Here is a 19,007-nt window from a genome sequence, read left to right on the forward strand (position 1 = left end):
TGGCTCCTACCTCAGACTCCCTGGCAATGAGGTCAGAAAAATCTCTCGGCGTGAACTGCCAAATGGGATCCATGGGGATGGTGCTTCATGCTGTGGGGCCTTGCCCTTCCGGGGCCTTGGAGCAGAGATCACAGCCCCTGCCCCAGCCTGGCCCTACCCTCTGGCACCTCCCCACAAGGCTCAGCTTCCATTCAAGGAATCAGAGATCAACCCTGGGGCTCATCAACCCTCTCACCCCAGGACTGGTTAACCCTCAGAGCCTAAACGCCACAGGAATCAGCAGCCTGACTGCTCCCTGTCCAAACACAACCACTGGCTCCCGCAGACATGCCTCGGCCATCACAGCCCCCCAAGACGGAGACCCAAGGGAGTTCTCTACTTGGGGGACCACAAAGTCATAAGTGGCCGTAGGGAGTTGAACCAGAAGAGGAGCCCACTCATGGGCATAGGTTGTAGAGGTGTCAGGTATTTATTTCTGGAGCAGAGGTGAGGTGGGTGGGGCAAGGACCCTAGCACTGGACACAGCTACGCATAAAATTGACACACAGGCTCGTGTAGTAAGTAGGGTAGTCGCGGAGGTGGCTGACATGTGCAGAGGACACAAAGTCCACAGAGCGCACCAGGACCTGGTGTGCCAGGCGTGCCTCCACCATGCGTTCCACGTCCCTGGCCATGACCACCTCATCCGCCCTCGAGTAGAGATAGAGCTCGGGCCAGCGAGAGGCTGCATCCAGTAGCCTGTCATAGAAGTGGGTGTGGAAGAGAGCGGTGAGTGGAGCGAGTAGGACGTGGAACAGGATTGCCACCAGGGTGAAAGCCAGCAGGAGCATCAGGCGCAGCACAGCAGGCCGGTGCTCCAGGATGGCTGCCAGAGCCCGCAGAGCCCCCACCAGGTTGTTATCACCGGGACCGCTGTCAAAGATGGTGCCCACCACACGCAGGTGGCAGAAGCGCCGATGGTTCTGCAGGAGTTCCAGCACGTATCGGTACAGCATGACACCGGCGTTGCTGAAGACATGGAAGAGCAGGGGCTCCTTCTCAATCTCGTAATCAAAGAGTAGCTCAAGTAGCTTCTGGGCCAGAACACGAAGTGAAGGGATGCCCAGGGACTCGGAGAAGAAGACCATGTGCCACGGGGCTGTGTATCGGATCACGATGCAGCCCTGGGGAGAGGAAAGAGGCCTGGTCGGTCCCCTGGGATGGGGTGGCAGGTGGGTACAAGCTAACATCAGAAGGGTGGGTCCAGCAGCTCCAACTTGCACAGGCCCAGCAGTGTCCACGCCCGGCTGCAGCCTGGGCACCAGCTCACCACTCATAGACATGGTGCCTTTCAGAGTGGAAGGTTGTAGAATAATCACTTCCCACTGGACAAGCCGCCTCAGCCTAGCCTGGAGCCCAGAGCACACTTTGGAAACCTCCAGGCAGACCAGAGGGAAATCTCCTCACTCTGGGCTGCTCTCTCTTTCTCCACCCCCGACACTGCTCCCTCATCTGCTCAACTCAGGCACATTTTAAGGCCTCGCTGCGTGGCTATATCCTGCTGCAGCGGCTCCACTCTGCACTGTCTCTATCTCCCAGTCACAGAAGGTACCCCCATAAGACCCGACACGTGAGACATAGCCTGCAGGCCCCAGCCTTGACCACCAGAGGCCACTTGTGAGCCATACCCGCATCACGTCGGTCTCTGGCCACTGCCACCTTCCCACAGGGTCCTGAGAGCAGTCCATATTTCTGGCATCAGGGGCGGGGCACCCAAATCTGTCTAGTTGCAAGGCCTGGGATCACTCTTCTACTCACCCTGAAATGCCAAATATAGTAAACGCTGTTTTTCCTCAAATTCTGAAATCTGAGCCAAATTCTAGGTTTCTGTACCCCTCAATGCCTGGGCTGAGTACGCCTCAAAGAAAGTCTCCAGACAGATCCCCTTCTAGGCCAGTGAGAAAAGGCGGTCAAAGCCACCGAGGCTGCGTCCTAATCCCTTCTCATCAGCCTGTTCTAGAGACAGAGGGCCCTTTGTCAGGGGACGCAGAGTCAGGCAGGCTCTGGGGTCAGACAAGGCTGGGTTCAATTCCTGGCACCACTTATTAACAGTATGGACAAAGAACAATTTACTTCGTATCTCTGAGTCTTTGTCTCCATCGGTAAATTGGGATAACATCCATCTTATAGAGTTATGGTGAAAAGTAAATGAAACAATGTATCTGAAGTGCCCAAAACAGAACCTGGCACAAAGGAAACTCTCGAGTAATAGTAGCAGTAATTAGCGGTGGTAGGAGTAATAACATGGGCCCAGTACTTGAATGACCCATAGCCAAACAGGGATGGTCAGCTGAGGTAACCCCGCCGGCAGCCCCGACTTCGTCCCTTAATCTGACATGTGCCCCAACTGCTCCTGGCACTGCTCTTACCAAGACCCTGGCGTACCTAAGCACCCCTCCCAAGATGGCGGAGGGGGTCACTGATGCCACCTGGCCCCTTTGCTCTGGGAAACTTCACAAAGTGCTCTGTTCTCACTCCCAGAGGGATGTGAAAATGTCTTCCCACCCACCCTCAACCCACACAGAGAGAGCACTGTCCACAAATGCAAACACACTCGCACATCACCACCACGTACACGACTCCCGGACTAAACAAAGCCCGTCCACCCACACACGTCCACCCGTCACCTCCCACAGCTACAGACACCCACGGCGCCCACCACTCACTAGGGGAGACCCACCACACCACCTGTGAGTACACAAAAAGCACAGCCACCAACACGCCCACAGCACACATACCACTGGTGGGTACATACATGCAGGTTGCACTACTTTCACATGTATGCACACATACACACACACACACACACACACACACACACACACACACACTCCTCCTCAGGAGTATTCACAGCAGAACTATGTCTGTTGGTACAGACATAACCTCAGCAATTCCTGTGAGTGTGCCATGAGGTGCCCCCTACCCGAGTGCAAACACAGAGCTCACCCTCTGAAAGCCCAGCACTCCCTGGGCCTCACCTTGAGGCTTCCGAGGAGCCTGGCATCTTTGCCGCCACCTCCCCGGTCAGATGCTCCTAGAAGTCCCTATGCCAAGGACCTGCATCTTGCGGCATATCAGGTCCCAGGCTCTTCTCTCTCCCCTGAAGCCAACCATCTCTCCCTCTCTGCACATGCTCAGCCCCAGGGCAAGGCCCTGCTCCATCAGTCCTCACCCCTCTCCTGCATTTTCAGTCTCTTCCTCTCTCTAGATTCCTGCTCAAACCAATCTCATTTTTAAAAAGCTTCTGCTTTACATGATGTTCTCCTCTGACTTTATCTCATCCTCTCTTCACCTTCCAGACAGACTGGGACACCCACACTTCTCTCCACCTTGTCCCCTCCCACCAGCTCCAGTCTGACGACTGCCCTGCTCTTAGGCAAGTCGTCCATATTCTCCCAAAGGGTCAAATCCCATGATGCTTTTCAGTTCCCATCGTACTTCCCTTCCAGCAGCATTCGGGATCACACACTCCTAGATATATTCTCTGAAAGCCCAGAGAATACAGGGACTGTTCTAGATTTAAAAGAGGGTTAAGGAACAAAATAACTACATGCAATGGGTGATCCTGGACTGGATCCTGGTTTGGGCAAATCAGCTCTAAAAGACACACTGAATACTAATATTAGAGAATCTGAATATGGGCTGGAAACTAGATGAGATGAAAATTTATTAACACGGGAAAGTGGAGATCATGATCTAAAAAAAGGCAATATACAAAGTAGTAAATTCAACAGGTGTCCTTTAGGTAAAGAGAAGATACACGCACACAGATAAAAGCTGAAAGGATATACACCAACGTGTAAATAGAGGTAATCTCTGGGTAGTAGAATACGGTGTTTTTATTTTCTTTTAAATAATCAAGTATTAGGAGTTTGGGTTTGGGAAAAGTTTTCTCTACACCCATCCTGTCCTCCCAACCACAGGGTAGACACCCCCTTCTTTTCCCAGACGACCCTCCACCAGCCCTGCCACCTCAACCCTTCTGCTCTCCCTGGGTTTGTCCCTCCATTTTCCCCCCGTGCCGTCTGCCCCAATAATGTTTCCTCTCTCCCTCTACAATGGCCCGTTTCCCAAAAACTCTCTGTGGATTCCGCCACACTCGCCTGGGTTTTCCTGTCCCTCTCTGGCCACTCCTCCTTTCCTTACAGGACCCTCTTCATCTTCTGCTCCTTTAAGTTTGGGCTTCTCGGGGCTCTGTCCTCGGACCTCTTCTTGTCATCCATACATTCCCTGGGGGAATCTCATCTACCCCAGGCCTATGGCTTCTCTTCTAATGCTTTGCCTCAAGAAACACACATCCCTCTACCTAGGAACTGCTTCAGCCAGAACCTGGCATTACCCCGGATCCCTCCCCATCCCTGTGCCCTCACGCAATCTCTCACTAATCTACCATTCTACCTTCTAACAAGCTCCTTGAACCATCCACTTCCCTCCACCAGCACCACCAGCCCCAAGGTCCTGACAACCACAACATACTTGCTTCCCAGCTTCCAGTCCTTCCCCTGCTCTCCAGTGACTTTCAGAAGCACAAATCTAACCTCACATTCCTGCTTAAATCCCCTGAGGACCCTCCCCAACTTCATCTCATGACACATGCCCTTTCTTTCATTCTGTTTTAGCCACACTCACCTATTCCTATTCCTCCGCCTGCCCTCACAGATCTTAGTCTAATGGAGAAGCCAGACAAACAAGCCCAGCCCAGTGAGTGGAATTCAGAAGTAGCTGAAACTACTTGCAGAGTAAGGCAATCTGTAAAAGTTAATGCCAGAGGACCAGCCTTGTTGGTTGCAGGGAGCCTCAAGCTCAGAATTACCTTTTCCCCCAACACTGCTCCCATTCCAGGGCCACCACACACCTCAGGCACAGTGCAGACATGAGTCAGTCAGTGGAGGGAGGACGGGGAGGGGGGGGCACCAGCTGGCCTTTCTCCCAGGAGAATTCCACTCCTTCTCAGCCCAGGGCTTGCAGTTGGCAGCTGGGGCTGTCTGTGCTGGGGTCTCTCTGCTTTGGGAGGTTGGGGCTGAGGAGGGCAGGGCTGGGCCAGAGGCCAGAGATGTGAAACGGGGCTTTTGAAATATAACCAGGCCCTCCTAAGGCTCTCTGCAGTTACCACAACCTCTACAACCAACTCTGGGTGCGGCCTGAGAAGCAGCAAGGAAACCTCAAGCATGACTCTCTTTTCCAAGAGGCCCATTCTTTCTTTTTTTTTTAATTTTATTTTTTAAATTTATTGGGGTGACAATTGTTAGTAAAATTACATAGATTTCAGGTGTGCAATTCTGGAAGAGGCCCATTCTTGGAACTACAAACTACAAGCCATGGGCCAACTCCAGCCCTTCCTCAGTTTTTGGATGACCTGGGAGCTGAAAATAACAATGGTTTTTACATTTTTAAATGGCTAAAAAAGTCTATTCTGGGAATATGAAGGCACCATGGTCAAAGCTAAGACAGAACCTCACCTGGTTAGAAAAAGAGAAAGCCCTGCGAATTCATACTATGCCCAACACAGCCAGCCAGGCTCCTGCTGCCCAGATAGTCAACATCTATCCAGCCAACAGAAATGCGAGGGCTGGGCCACAACTGGGAGCAGAGCAGAGCTGGGCTGCCCAGTGCAGGGTCTGGGGACGAAGGAAGGAGAAGCAGGTCAAGGGGCTGAAAGGGACAGACCAGGCCACAAAGCTGGCAGCAGAGACGATAATCCTGCCAAAGTCCCCATGCCCTGTGTCTTCCTCCCAGGTCATTCCTGGTGCCGTTCTCAGGCCAGCCACACTGGTGGTCAGCCTTTATTGCAACCCAGAGATGAGGGCAGCCAAAGCTTAGAGCCCCCCCGCCCAGAGCAGCCACAGGTGGCAGAGACCCAGCGCACTGGGTGTCCACATGCCTGCAGTACTCACCCTTTTGTGGTAGATGGCGCTGTACTTGGCAAGGTTCTTGTCAGAGCAGCCACCCCAGCCCAAAAGAATCACCAGAGGCTGCCGAGTCCCAGCCTCCTTCCCTCCTTCGCTGTTCTCTGAAACACAGACACAGTGAGACTGTCAGCACTGGAGCTGGGGTGCAGGTTGGGGGTGACTGGCCAATCCAGAGACAGCATGACTCTGGCTACAGGCAGGGAACCCACAGGTGCCGGGCCCGGGCAGCCTGCCAGCCCCCGTGCCTCAGGATCCCACGGGGCTCCTTCCTTTGTCCTTCTGCTTCAGGTGGCTTTTGGGCCTCTCAGGAGCCACTGCAGGGTCACTGGAAAAACCCACACGAGGGCACTTTCGTGACTCAAAGACAGCCCAGGTGAGGAAAGTGAGTACTTTCTCCAGGCAATTTCACCTTCTAATCCAAGGGTCAGCAAACTACAAGCCATGGGCCAACTCCAGCCCTTCCTCAGTTTTTGGATGACCTGGGAGCTGAAAATAACAATGGTTTTTACATTTTTAAATGGTTAAAAAAGTCAAAAGAAGAAGATTATTTTGTGACCCACGAAAAGCATATGAAATTTAAATTTGAGTGTCCACAAATAAAGTTTTATTAGGACAGAGCCACATTCATTTACTCCTTGTGTATGGCTGCATTTATGCTAAAAGAGCAGAGTAGTTGCAACAGAGGCTGCATGGTTCACAAAGCATGAAATGCTTACTGGCCCTTTACAGAAAAAGTTCTAACGGAAGAAGAAGGTCTTACAAAGAGCAATGGAGCAGACCGACGCTAAGGCTCACACCAAACCTCCCACCCTGGCCTGCCAGAGAATAACATCCGCCGTATTTATTTTACAACAGTCTGAGTCATATTATTACAGATGTGGAAACTGAGGCACAGAGTGGCTAAGTTACTTGCCTAAGGTCCACAGGCCCCTGCTCCCCATCCTAACTAAGTCACTTGAGACCTTCTGTGCCATCTGCCATGTCCACAACTAGAAGTATGTCTCCTCTGGTGACACGCCGAGGCACACGCCAGCTGCCTGCTCCATGGCTGCTACTGAAAAGGCTTCCCTGCAACCCTGTTGGTCAGACCTCATCGCATTTCCTCTGCCAAGTGAGCACCCACCCCCTCGGGGGGGCTTCTGTGCAGAGACTGTCTGTTGCTAGTTATCTGTCTTCCCAAAACGGCCGGGATGTACCCTTGTAAGAATCAAGCCACTTGGCTAAGCTCAGCTGCCACCCTGAGATTTATGGAGGTCGGTGGTGACCTGGCAACAGTAAATTTCAAGGCTAGTTAAGAGGATGGTAAATATAAATCACTAACCTTTGGACAAAAGGAAGACAACAATTTCCTGTGGAAATTAATGTGATTGAAAAGTTCAACGGTCCTGCTCTCCAGCAGTGGCGACTCCGCCTTCGGAGATGAACTGCCTGCACCCACGGGGGTCCCAGGCGGGGCTGCGACTCAGCTACAGCGGGAGCTGCCAGCACTCCTCCGTCCCTCGCAGACGCCCCCCCCCCCCCCCCCCCCCCCCCCCGTATGCTGGCCTCAGCTTCTGATGAGGGAGGAAGTCCCACAGCTCTGACTCAGGCCGCTCCAAATATTCTCCTCCCCTTTCTTGGCCCGGTGTCCCCCTATCTTCTGTCAGGGCAGCTCTTCACCTGCACTGGCCTTTCTGGTGGAGAGACCATGTGTGGGCCTCCTTGGGGCCCAGCCCAACCTTGCTGGGGATGACTACCCCGAAAGCTCAGGCTGCAGCAGCTTCAGTGGGTGGTCATCAATAGCTACCGTTTGGATCTGCCTTTGGACTTCTGAGCTCCCCCAGCTGGATCTCTGAGGCCTGCCCCAGGGAGGCTCCCTTACCTCTGAGCACAGGCTCCTCTCCCCCGCCCCCATAAAGATCCCCCTCCAGGTGCCACCACCAGGACACCAGCAAAGGGCTTTGGGATTTATCTCAAATACAGAGAAGGCAGCCAAGGGAAGTCACATCCCCTGGTGGCCACTGAAGTTAAGGGCACCCCCACTAGCAGTGATGGTGCATCCCCGGTCGGGGAAGGTTCAGACAGCTTCTGCTAGGCCTCTGACCCACCCTTCCTTCCGTAGCTGGGATTTCTAACTCCACTTTGCTCCCCTACAGGTTTTACTGGCACCCTGGGCTTTACCAATTCAGGTAGGAGTGACTCTTCCCCAGATATGCATCTCCATAAAGTATCTCTCAGCACACGGACACCCTGAACACACCGCCTACTCCCAGAGCCAAGCTTTCCATCATGTTCCTAAAGAAGGGAACTGGTCCCTCCACTCCAGCCAGGCCTCGAGGCTGCCCCCGAAGCCACAGGTGCTCTGCCTACCCCTGACACATTCCCTCCTAGCATCCGACTTTCCATGCCTACTCCTAACTCAGAGCCTTTGTCGTGACCTCCTCCCACTGGAGCCACACTGCCTCTTCTGATTCTATACGTGAAGTGCTATAATCCAGAAAACTCCAAGGTACTCTGGGAACATGGTTGAGAGAGTGACGGTGACTGGGAAAGGCCTCCCAAAGGAAAACGCATTTGCTATGCCGGCCTTGAAGGTCCAGCCAGAACATGCCAGGTGCAGAGAGGGCATGAGTAGGGGGCTATGGAAACGTTATAGTCAGTGAAGGGCACAGCAAGCAGTCCTGCGGGGCCAGGCGCCTGGGTGAAGGGGCAGCAGTGGTAAGGAGAACCGTCAAGGGTGGAACCGGGACCAATCCTGCAGGGCCTTCAAGCCATGCTAAGGAGTTGGGGTTTTATTCCATAGCAGTGGAGAGTGAGTGAAGATTCTGGAATTGGGGAAGTGGCATGATCCAATCAGTATTGATTAATGACTTACACAATTATTTGTTTAATGTCTGTCTCCCCTCTTAGCCAGCAGGCTCCGTGGACGTGGGACTGTCGTGTTCATCACCACATCCCCAGTGCCCAGCACTGAAGCTGGCCCATTCAGGCACTCAGGACAAATGTCCTGAATGAATGAACACGTGGCTGCAAAGTGAAGAATGGATCCAAGGAGAAAGAGCTGGCATTCTTCTCATTACCCACTGCCCTTTCCAGAGTCATAAAAGTAATTGCGATAGCTATTGTTATTTATGGCCACATCCAGATCATGGTTCCTCCACCCTCTTGTAAAGGCCCCTGCCCCTTTTATGCTCATTCCACTGGCCACGTCACCCTCTCCCCTCCCGCTGCTGCTGACACCATCCAGCCCCGGCCACTGTCCCTCGGGCACCGAAGACAGGCACTGGCTCCGTCTCCCACTTACACTCCAAGACTACCGTGACCTCACTCAGGCAATCCAATCCACCTTGTTCCTAAACCATCATAAACCTCCCGAATCCCACGTCTCCTTCCAGCTCCTATCCTCGCCCTCTTTCCCATCACAAAGAAAAACCATAACAGCAAAAAGAGCATATGTGTCAGGCTCTATTCTAAGCACTTTGCATATCATCTCATTTAATCCTCACAACAATCCTGTGAACAAGGTACTGTTACTATTCTCACTTTACAGATGAAAAACTAAGCCACAGAGATACGTAGTAAAGAACTTGCTCAAAGTTGCACAACTAGTAAGTAGTAAAGTGGAACCCAAACCTAAGTGGTCTAGAGACCAGCTTATAGCCACTATCCCAGGCGGCCCCCTGGGTAACAAAACCCAAGGCCCAAGTCTTAACCAAATTATCTACCACCTCAGCCTCAAACGTGTACACACAGCTGCCTCTGTACATCAGCAGATCCAACACTGACCTCACCACCTGTCCCTCCTCAGGGACTGACCAACCCAGCCAGAACCTCAACATTTGCTGCCTCGTTTGGTCCTGCCACCATCCCAGGAGTTAGCTACTACTCTTAGCTATTGTCCCCATTTTACAGATGAGAAAACTAAAACACAGAGAGGGTAAGTCCCTTTCCCCAAGTATGTGCAGCCAGGAAGTGGCAGAGCCAGCGTCCACCTCCAGGGCCTCACACACGCTCCCTACTCCCAGGCCCATGTTTATGCTTTGCTAATGCCCACTCTACCTGCTGAGTCAGCTCGCTGTTCACTTCCAGGAAGGCCCCCTTGATGTCCTCCCCAACCCCCTCTTACACCCACCACCCCAAAGCACCAGGTGGGGTTATGTGCACCTCCTCTGCATTGTCACAGCACCCCCCGTCACCGTGCCACTGCACCTATCACACTGCATTGAGATTATTCATCAGGAACAGACAGGGGGCTGCTGAACACACAGGGCAAGAGACGGCAAAGGCCTGAACCAGGACACGGGGAGACAGGTAGAAGGGGGAGGCAAATGGCAGGGAGAAGACAGTCACCATAATTTTGGAACATATATCTAAAGTCTAAAAAACATGCAATCTTTGACTTAGTAATTCCACTTCTAAGAAAGAAAAGTACTTAATCACATGGAAATATTCAATAATACGTTAGACAGATCATAGGCATAAGCGATAAAACTCTTCAAATAAAACACAGGAGTTGGGAGGCAGCCGGATTCCCACATGAGCCAGTGAGCTGAGCCCTCCACAACTAGATTGAAGACGAGCTGCCGCTGAGCTGCCAGAGGGGCGGCCGGATGGCTCAGTTAATTACGGAACAACAAGGTTGACGGTTCAATTCCCGCATGGGATGGTGGGCTGTGCCCCCTGCAACTAAAGACTGAAAACGGCACCTGGACTTGGAGCTGAGCTGTGCCCTCCACAAGTAGATTGAAGGACAACGACTTGGAGCTGATGGGCCCTGGAGAAACACACTGTTCCCCAACATTCCCCAATAAAATTTTTAAAAAACACATAATTTAAAAAAAAAACTAAAAAACACAGGAGTTGGGGCAGCCAGTTGGTGGCCGGTTAGCTCACTTGGTTAGAGCACGATGCTCTTAACAACAAGGTTCGATCCCGACATGGGCCACTGTGAGCTGCATCCTCCACAACTAGATTGAAACAACTACTTCTGGGGCCTGGTAAAACACACTTACAATAAATAAAAGTTTAAAAAAAAATGGGAACAAATCTTTGTGACCTTGGATGAGGCAATGGTTTCTTATTTGCTAGGATGGTTATAATAAAAAAGTCAGAAAATAACAGCGTTGGTATGAACGTGGAGAGATCAGAACCATCATACACTGCTGGTGAGAATGTAAAAAGATGCAGCCACTTTGAAAAAAAGTTTGGCATTTCCTCAGAAAAATTAAACACAGAGTTACCCTATGACCCAGCACTTTCACTCCAAGAAAACCCCAAGAGAAAACATGTCCACACAAAAACCTGTACACAAATGTTCATAACAGCATTATTCATAAGAGCCAAAAAGGGGAAACAATTCAAATGTCTATCACCTATAAATAGATAAACAAATTGTGTTATATCCATATAATGCAATACTATTTGGTCATAAAAGGAATGAAGTACTGCTAACATGCTACAACATGGATGAACCTTGAAAACATATGCTAAGTAAAAGAAGCCAGCCACAAAAGACCATATATTGTATGATTCCATTTATATGAAATGTCCAGAATAGGCAAATCCATAGACAGAAAGTAGATCAATGGTTGCCAGGAGCTGAAGAGAGGGGGAAATGGGGAGTACTAACGGGTATAGGGTTTCATACTGAGGTGATGAAATGTTCTGGAATTACAGTGGTAATGGTTGCATAATTCTGTGAATACACTAAAAACCAGTAAATTGTACATTTTAAAAGGGTGAATTTTATGGTATGTGAATTATCTCAATAATGCTATTATTTAAAAAAATTAATAGTAATACATTAAGTGGAAAAGCAGTATGTACAACAGAATACATATATATGTGTATACATGCATATATACACACACAAATATGCATAGAAAAAATACATCAAATATTAATAGCAATTATTTCTGGGATTAGAGGCAACTGTTTTCTCATGATTTTTTTTCACCTGTTTTCTAAAATCAATATGGATCACTTTTGCAATGAGAGTTAAAATGTTTATTTTTTAAAAGGGAGAGAGGGGTGTTCCCTGAAGCAGTTGAGAAATCAAAGAAATCATGGATGCTCAGAAGCCCCTTGGCAAGGCAGCAAGAAGTCTTCCTTTCAACCCTGGCACTTCCTGAGCACCCCACAAAACAATGTAACGTCACAGGCTCCCTGTCCTCTAGAATTTCTCAACAAAACAACACTGACATCAATAATACAAGAATTACAGATACATATATTGATCAACAGTTCAAGTCATAAAACTAAAGCATAAATTAGATTGTGCCTATCCCAGGGGCATACAGACACAACAGAGGATAAGGGCTAACAAGACACAGGGTCTGTGGCACCATATATGCTGTTTATCTGTAAGCCAGGCTCAAAATACAAAAACACTATGTTTTCTTCTTAAAATGTGAAGAATACAAGAATTCTCAATTTCCTCTACTCCCCAGAAATATGTTCTAGAGTCTCACAGTTACTATATTTAAACCAAATTACTTTATTTTAAATTTATTTTATTTTTTTTACTTTTTGAAATCAGAGCATTGGAAAGTAGCACGGTATCTAAGAGTACATACTGTATAAAACTATATATCTGGGTTCAAATCTCTGGTTCTGCCACTAATAACTATGAAACAGACCTTGAGCAAGTTCTCTAAGCTTTAATTTCCTTATCTGTGAAATGGGGATAATAATACAAAGGATTAGATAAGATACTGACTATAGAAGGCTTAGCATGGTACCCGGCACAAAGAAAAGAGTTCAATAAATCAAAGTTATTATTATTACTTCACGAGGAATGCATGCTCACTGTAGAAAAGGAGAAAATGAATATCTAATAAAATTGGAATCATACCGTTTTGTAATCTGCTTTCTTCGATTTAGCAACATATTGTGAACATCTCTCCCTGTCAGTTTATATATTTCTACACCATTCTTTTTAGTGGCTGCAGAGCCGCTATAGAATATTTCACAATTTATGGTGACCAATCTCCCATTATTGGACATGATATTGTTTCCAATTTTTTGCTGTTATAAAAATACTTTAATGGGCACCTCTTTCTTTGTGCATGTCCTTAACTGTTTTCCAGAAATGGAACTGTATGCAAAAGCAACACTTCCTAATGGCAACTGAAATCTGCATACAGAAGTTGAGGAGTGAGGCTCCTGAGCTGAAATCTGGGACAACCTGGGGCAAGGCACTTCACTTCCCAGGAGCTTTCGTTCCTCACCTGTAAAATGAGATAAGAATACTCCCTGCTTCACAAGGAGGTCGTGAGGATTAATAAAATCATGAGAGGCCCAGCACGCGAGCAAGACATGGTCAACGGAAACCCCGAGACCTCACAGAAAGGTCTGTGAAGGGTCCATCAGGTCTGGCATAGAGCAGACAAATTGAAAAGGTTTTTATTAACACGTGAAATAAAGAAATCATGATTTAAACAATAAATGAAACGACTGTTTAAAAAAAGAGAAAGGCGCTTTTCGGGTCCCCATGACCAAGAAGAGAATCAAGGCCCAACTCACACTTCACCTGGCCTTTGGGGCCTCTCTGAGGTGACAGCTCTTGAGGGTTTTATCTCATTCCTTCTCCTGAAAACACACCACAGCCTCCTGCCAGGGCCTTGCTCCATCCGGCCACTCTCAGTCCTCCCCAGCACCCTTACTTCTGCACTTTCTGTTCCCCGTCCACCTGTCAGCCCTCCCGAAGCTCCTGGTCCAGCTTGGGCCACTCTTCCCCAGGGAGCTGCCCCAAACACCGGGGCCCACCATGGTGGTCCAGACCACTCCAGACTGTTTCCTGGGTGCCAGGGAAAGTTTCCTGAGGGTTAAGGCGATGTCTACATTTCTTCGACCCAGGCCAGTGCTTTGCAGAAGAGCAGGTTCATAAAGCCTGGGCTCTCCAAATAAGTCTGATCTTTAAAGTTCAAATAAATAAATAAATAAATAAATAAATAAATAAATAAATAAATAAAAAAACCCTGGGCTCACAATAAATCCATCACTTCCCCTCTCTGTCATCCCTGAAAAGCCTGATGTGTGCTCTAAGAGTAAGCAAAATTAATTGTCCCAGCCTTGTGAATTCTGTGAATCATTTCTGAAAATGTTGACTGAACAGGAGAGCAACATGGTGCCTTTAAGAAGGCCTGCTGGCCTGCCAGCAAACCACAGAGGAGCCCTGGACAGAGGAGCCCTGGGCGGGACTTGGCTGACCATTCTCTGCTGGGAGGAGGGGCAGGGCAGCCTCGGCATGAGATGTCAGAGCAGCTCGGACTCCCACAGTACTGCCAACTGACTCTACTCAGCTCACTTGGCACCTCATCCTTGCCAGGCCCCGCCAACAGTGAGCAAAACCATCAAAAGAACAACTCCCTGCAGTGGGAGTCCCCAACAACACAACCTTCCCCAAGGAAATGCAATGGAAGCAGGGTCTTAGAAGGGAAAGGGGATCACTGGTCAGAAGAGTGGGTGGGTTAGGAGGAGATTCCAGGTCAAGGGCTCAGCTTCAGCAAAGGTCCAGACAGACTACCCTCAGCATGGGCAGCCATGGATACTGGTGGTGGGATTCCCAGCAGACGGCTCCTGAGCTGCCTAGCCTGGGCTCTGAATGACCCTGGATCTGCACCTGCCTTCCAGCTAACTGATATGCCAGCAGCAGCTGCTCACCTCTCTGTCAACTTACAGCAGTGCTGGGTTTCTGTGGTTTTGAAGGAAGGAAAAATAAGGGAGGAAAGCAATTCCAGAAACCAAGTATGACTGTCCTATATACTTCTCCACCATTAAACAGCAAATGCAAAAGAGGGTCTGGGGTCCCCAAAGACTATCACTCAGTGAAGCCATGTTAGCCTGAAGGGGAGCTCTCTGCAGATGGGAAGCAAATGGATTCAGGGAATCACAGTGCTGTTACCTCCTTCTGAGGTGTCCTACAACCTCCAGCTCAGCTCTGGGATATGCATTTTGAGGGAAAAGTACGGTGAACTAAAGCCAGTACAGAGAGCAATCAGGAGGATTATTAGAACTGCATCAGAGGAGGGACAGCTGAAGGCCCTGGAGGTATTTCTCTTGGAGAAAAGAGACTGAGGAAGGCATGAAGCTGTCCTCTTGAAGAGAGAGGAAGAGAGATTACCTTGCTCTCTGTCGTACCCACCACGACCCTCTGGCCCCGCAGTTACCACGTCATCATCGTGAAACCTGCTGCTTATAAACCTGCCCTTCCCCAAAACCACAACACCCTGAAGGCAGCCTGTCTGTGAGTCACTTCTGAGGAACCAGCAACTAACCCATGGCCAGGACAAAGCAAATGCTGAACTGAAAGAGGAAATGACAGGAAGGCCTATTGTGGCTCAAAAAAGGGAAGTGCTTTCTAACAATCCCAGTTGCCTTCAACAGGCCGGGATGTTTGGGAGGAAGCATCCTGTCAGTGAAGGGTCTGGTAGCAACGGAATGCCCTCATGCTAGTTGAAGGATGCAGGACAAAATGGCCCCCTGAAACTTCTTCCAATTCTAGGACCTCGCCTCCTCAAGCAGTGAAGAGGAGCCACAAGCAGAAGAAACACACCGACAACATGCCAGGCACACACATCCAGTCACTATCCTGGTAACCTTCACAATCCTTGAAGTAGGGAGGCACCAGTATAATTCTCATTTTACAGTGGAGAAATCTGAGGCTCAGGGAGGTTCAATAACTTGCCAAAGCCATAGAACCGGTAAGAGGAAGATATGAAATGCAAACCAAGGCTGCCGGGCTGCCCACATGCGCTGAGATAGAACTGGCCATGCAGCAGGCAGCTCCAGCCCTTTGCAGCTGAAGGCTCTCTAAGGACAACACTGTTAACTGGCTTCAGCTCTCGCTGAGGCCAAAACTTTTCAAAAGCACTTTTACATCTACAAGCCCAACAATCCTAAGCCAATAGGTAAGATTCCCCTGAGCCCAGCTCTAGGGAAATATAGCTGGTCTAGAGCCATCTGTTCTGGGGGAGCCTAAGGGCTGCCCTCCCCTCTTAGACCCCAACGAAGGAACACAAGATGTAATGGGAGGGGTCTAGGAAGGCTCTCCTGAAGGAGGCAGCATCTGAGCTAAGCCTTAAATTGATGAGCTGGACAAGAAAGGGGCAGTGTGGGGCAGCAGAGGGGAAAGGGCATTCCAGACAAAGGAAACAGCAGGAGCAAAGGGCAGAGAAGCAAGAAGTGTGTGGAGAATCACAAGCAGTTGGGTTGCCAGAACATAAAACTCAAATTGAATAGTGGAAGGACATAGTGATCAAAAAAGTAAGCAGGGGCTGATAAATTATGAAGGACTCTAAATGCCATGTTAAGGAATATGGACTTGATTTATCCTGAAGGCAATAAGGAGCCACTGAAGGGTTTTACACAGAGCAGTGATAAGATCAAACTTTTGCATTAGCAAGATCACTGTGGTAGTAACAGGAGGCTGGCCAAGAGACCACAGGCATGAAAGCGACCTGGGATGTGGAGTAACGTAGGGCAGAGACATGCTGCACTGGCGCTGACATCAATTTCAAGGCTTCCCCACCATAATTCCCAGCTGGCGCCACACTTTCCATTCTCTGGGCCCCAATCCTACTCACACTGCCAGGGACCGAGGCCTGCTCTACAGGCTAATTTGATGGAGCACTTTCTTTAATGATATGACTGCAGGAAAGAAAAGAATACTAATCACTAAACTCACTCCATGCCAGGCACTATGCCGGATCCTTAACACAATCTCAGTTGTGCAACCAACAACCCTGTGAAGGAGGTTACTATCCGTACCCTCGTTTTGCAGGTGAGAAAACTTAAATTCAGAGAGGATAGCCTGACAAAGGTCATCAAGCTACTAAAGGGAGGAGCCAAGATGTGAACCGACTTCTACCTAACGACAGAGACTGCTCTGTTAACCACTGCCAGGGAGAACAGAGAGGAGGGAGGGTTACGAGTTCTGTGTCCTTCTGCGAGGACCCCGGGAAAATAGTGGGACCCCTAGCCACAACCGCCAACAGAGGCTAGAAATGGGAAGCCCGACCTCAAACAAAGGAATCAGGAGGGCCCCTGCCCTCCGCAGTCTTCAGCTACAAGGCAACAAACGAGGGCATGGACTTGGAAACTCCGACTGAAGACAGAAAGAAGGGCCCCAACAGCAGAGGACACAGGGAAGGGGCGGGGCTCGGACAGGTTGAGCACTCCGGAGGCGGGGCTGACAAGAGGGAGGGTCTCACCAGGCCCGAGGAAGTCCAGGACCAGCGGGACCCTGTGAGAGGGCGGGCCGCGAGAGGGCGGGGCCGCGGGGGCGGAGCCACAGCTGCGCTTGCTACCCACAGACTCGTTAAGTCACCTCCCACGACTGGACCCAATCCTCGTTCCATACCCTGGATCCCGCAGGCCTGATCCGGGATCTCGATGGTGTAGTCCAACTCAGCCGAGAGCATGGTGAAGGCGCCGGCCCTTAGCACGGCCCTCCCGCCGGAACTCCCGTTAGCACGCCAGCGCCTCACTCGATCACCACCCCCTCCCTCGACGCTGCCCAATCCCTGAGCGCGCTCTGTGACCTCGCGCCTTAGCAACCACCGAGTCTCTATCGGAGCCTCTCGCCGCACCCCACTAGCTCAGCCCTAGCAACCATTCCCCGCCCTGCCCTATCCCTGGCCCGCAGCCATTGGCTGACTCCCTTAATGTGGATCAGCTATTGGTCAGCCGGGACGCCGGTCAGGAAGAGTCCCCACCCTCCTGTATAGGTAAGAGGGTCTGCGGGAGAGTTGCGGTATTTTGGGAATGGGGTGGTCTCCCTTCCCAACCGTGTGTTATCCGACGAGGGTGGACGGCAGTGCCCTTTGACTTACATCATCTAGCTACCTCTAACATCCTCTATCAGCCGCAGCTCCGAAGGCTGGAGGTTGAAAACCGTACAAAACGACCTAATGAGCGCGTGCCGGCCCATCCTCCACCGAGTGGGGAAAACATGTTCTGACTGGTGGGGTTGAGGGGTGGGGGGTGGCGAGGGGAGGAGTGTCTTCAGTGAAAGACTAGAGAATGCCCTGTTCGTGGGGGACACAAAGGAGCTAGGGAGTGCCGTTTTCTTGCATTTATCCATGCATTTAACAAGTGTTTACTGAGCACCTATTATGTAGGTGAGCTCTAGTTAGGATTAAGCTTTTGGCCCTGACTTCCGTAAGTCTTAAAAGGAGAGGGAGAGAAACCATTTATGAACCAACTCTAATTCTGCGCGAGCTCAGAAAGTGTCAAGGAGCATTATGGCAGTGGAGACGGCCCTAGAGGTTGGCCGTCAAAGACTTGTGGCGATGTGGAGGGAAAGGACTCTGCAGGAGCTCAAAAAGGGGAAACTGAAGGGTGAGTTCCAGAACTTAGCATCTTCTGGCCTGAGGAGATACTAATGAGAGAGTAACTTTGGAGGAACAGGTAGGCTCAGATCCTGGAGGGTCTTTGATGCCAAGCTCAGCTTTGATTTTTAGGTTGATCTTACTGTTAAGACAGAGGGATTGTAATGGTGACACTGAATCTTCTATTTTGAGGTTTGAATGTCTGGTATAATTTGATTTAACAAGTGTAATTTAGCTTGGGACTTTTTGAAAGCTTGTTTTCCTTTGCTTCCTTTCCTCGGCTTCCCTTCCACCAACTATTAATGGTTTTCCTTCCTATACATTTACTAGGCCAGTTTTAACGTTTCTGTTTATGTCAGCCCAGTGCAGGCCCTGTGACTTGCGAAAGGCTTTGCATCTGTGTGGGATCCACTCCTGACTCCAACTTAAATTTACATAACATATACAAAGGTGGTGATAACCGACTTAACTGTACCTTCCCCCACCCCAACTGACAAAGCCGAACTCTAGAAAATTCCACTACAGGCTTAAGAAATTTACATTCTGACTAGAAAATATAAGACTAAAGATGAAACAAAGACTCGGGGCAGTAGTTTCCAGCAGACTCTGCCCAGCCGACTCTACTCTTACTTTAATAAATCTATATTTCTATCTGACTCGTGAATTATTTCACGGCCCGTGAGCAAAGCCACGACACTTACTGGTGGTAAAAATTTGCCAGTGTGTTTCCTATGAATGCAAGAGCTTA

The 19,007-nt window shown here is 49.9% G+C and overlaps 2 protein-coding genes across 3 annotated transcripts in view; one reads left to right on the top strand and one right to left on the bottom strand.

Annotated features, from left to right (window-relative positions):
- Positions 1-353: 353 nt before the first annotated feature.
- TMEM53 (transmembrane protein 53) lies at positions 354-17,422 on the bottom strand. 2 transcript variants are annotated; one of them, XM_033113449.1, is made up of 3 exons: positions 17,290-17,422; positions 5,934-6,049; positions 354-1,163 (listed from the first exon to the last, which is right to left on the bottom strand). In XM_033113449.1, the coding sequence occupies exons 1-3, from the start codon at positions 17,348-17,350 to the stop codon at positions 510-512; spliced, it is 831 nt and encodes a 276-aa protein (XP_032969340.1). In that variant the 5' UTR covers positions 17,351-17,422; the 3' UTR covers positions 354-509. The 2 variants fall into 2 exon arrangements, with proteins under 2 accessions (XP_032969340.1, XP_032969341.1); XM_033113450.1 differs by lacking the exon at positions 17,290-17,422 and adding an exon at positions 7,270-7,408.
- Positions 17,423-17,524: 102 nt separating this feature from the next.
- ARMH1 (armadillo like helical domain containing 1) overlaps positions 17,525-19,007 on the top strand; it is a 46,077-nt gene continuing 44,594 nt past the window's right edge. The window contains exon 1 of the mRNA XM_033113448.1: positions 17,525-17,656. The gene's annotated coding sequence lies outside the window, so the exon portion shown is untranslated. The remainder of the gene's footprint in view (positions 17,657-19,007) is intronic.

This window comes from Rhinolophus ferrumequinum, chromosome 9 (genome assembly GCF_004115265.2).
Source record: "Rhinolophus ferrumequinum isolate MPI-CBG mRhiFer1 chromosome 9, mRhiFer1_v1.p, whole genome shotgun sequence".
NCBI classification, from domain to species: domain Eukaryota; kingdom Metazoa; phylum Chordata; class Mammalia; order Chiroptera; family Rhinolophidae; genus Rhinolophus; species Rhinolophus ferrumequinum.

Excerpts from the sequence above, each read along its gene's own strand:
- TMEM53 (XM_033113449.1), bottom strand. The coding sequence starts at position 17,350 with ATGCTCTCGGCTGAGTTGGACTACACCATCGAGATCCCGGATCAGGCC. Across the intron at positions 6,050-17,289 it reads TCAGGCCTGCGGGATCCAGG|AGAACAGCGAAGGAGGGAAG; the intron begins GTATGGAACGAG and ends TCTGTGTTTCAG. Across the intron at positions 1,164-5,933 it reads GCGCCATCTACCACAAAAGG|GGCTGCATCGTGATCCGATA; the intron begins GTGAGTACTGCA and ends TCCTCTCCCCAG.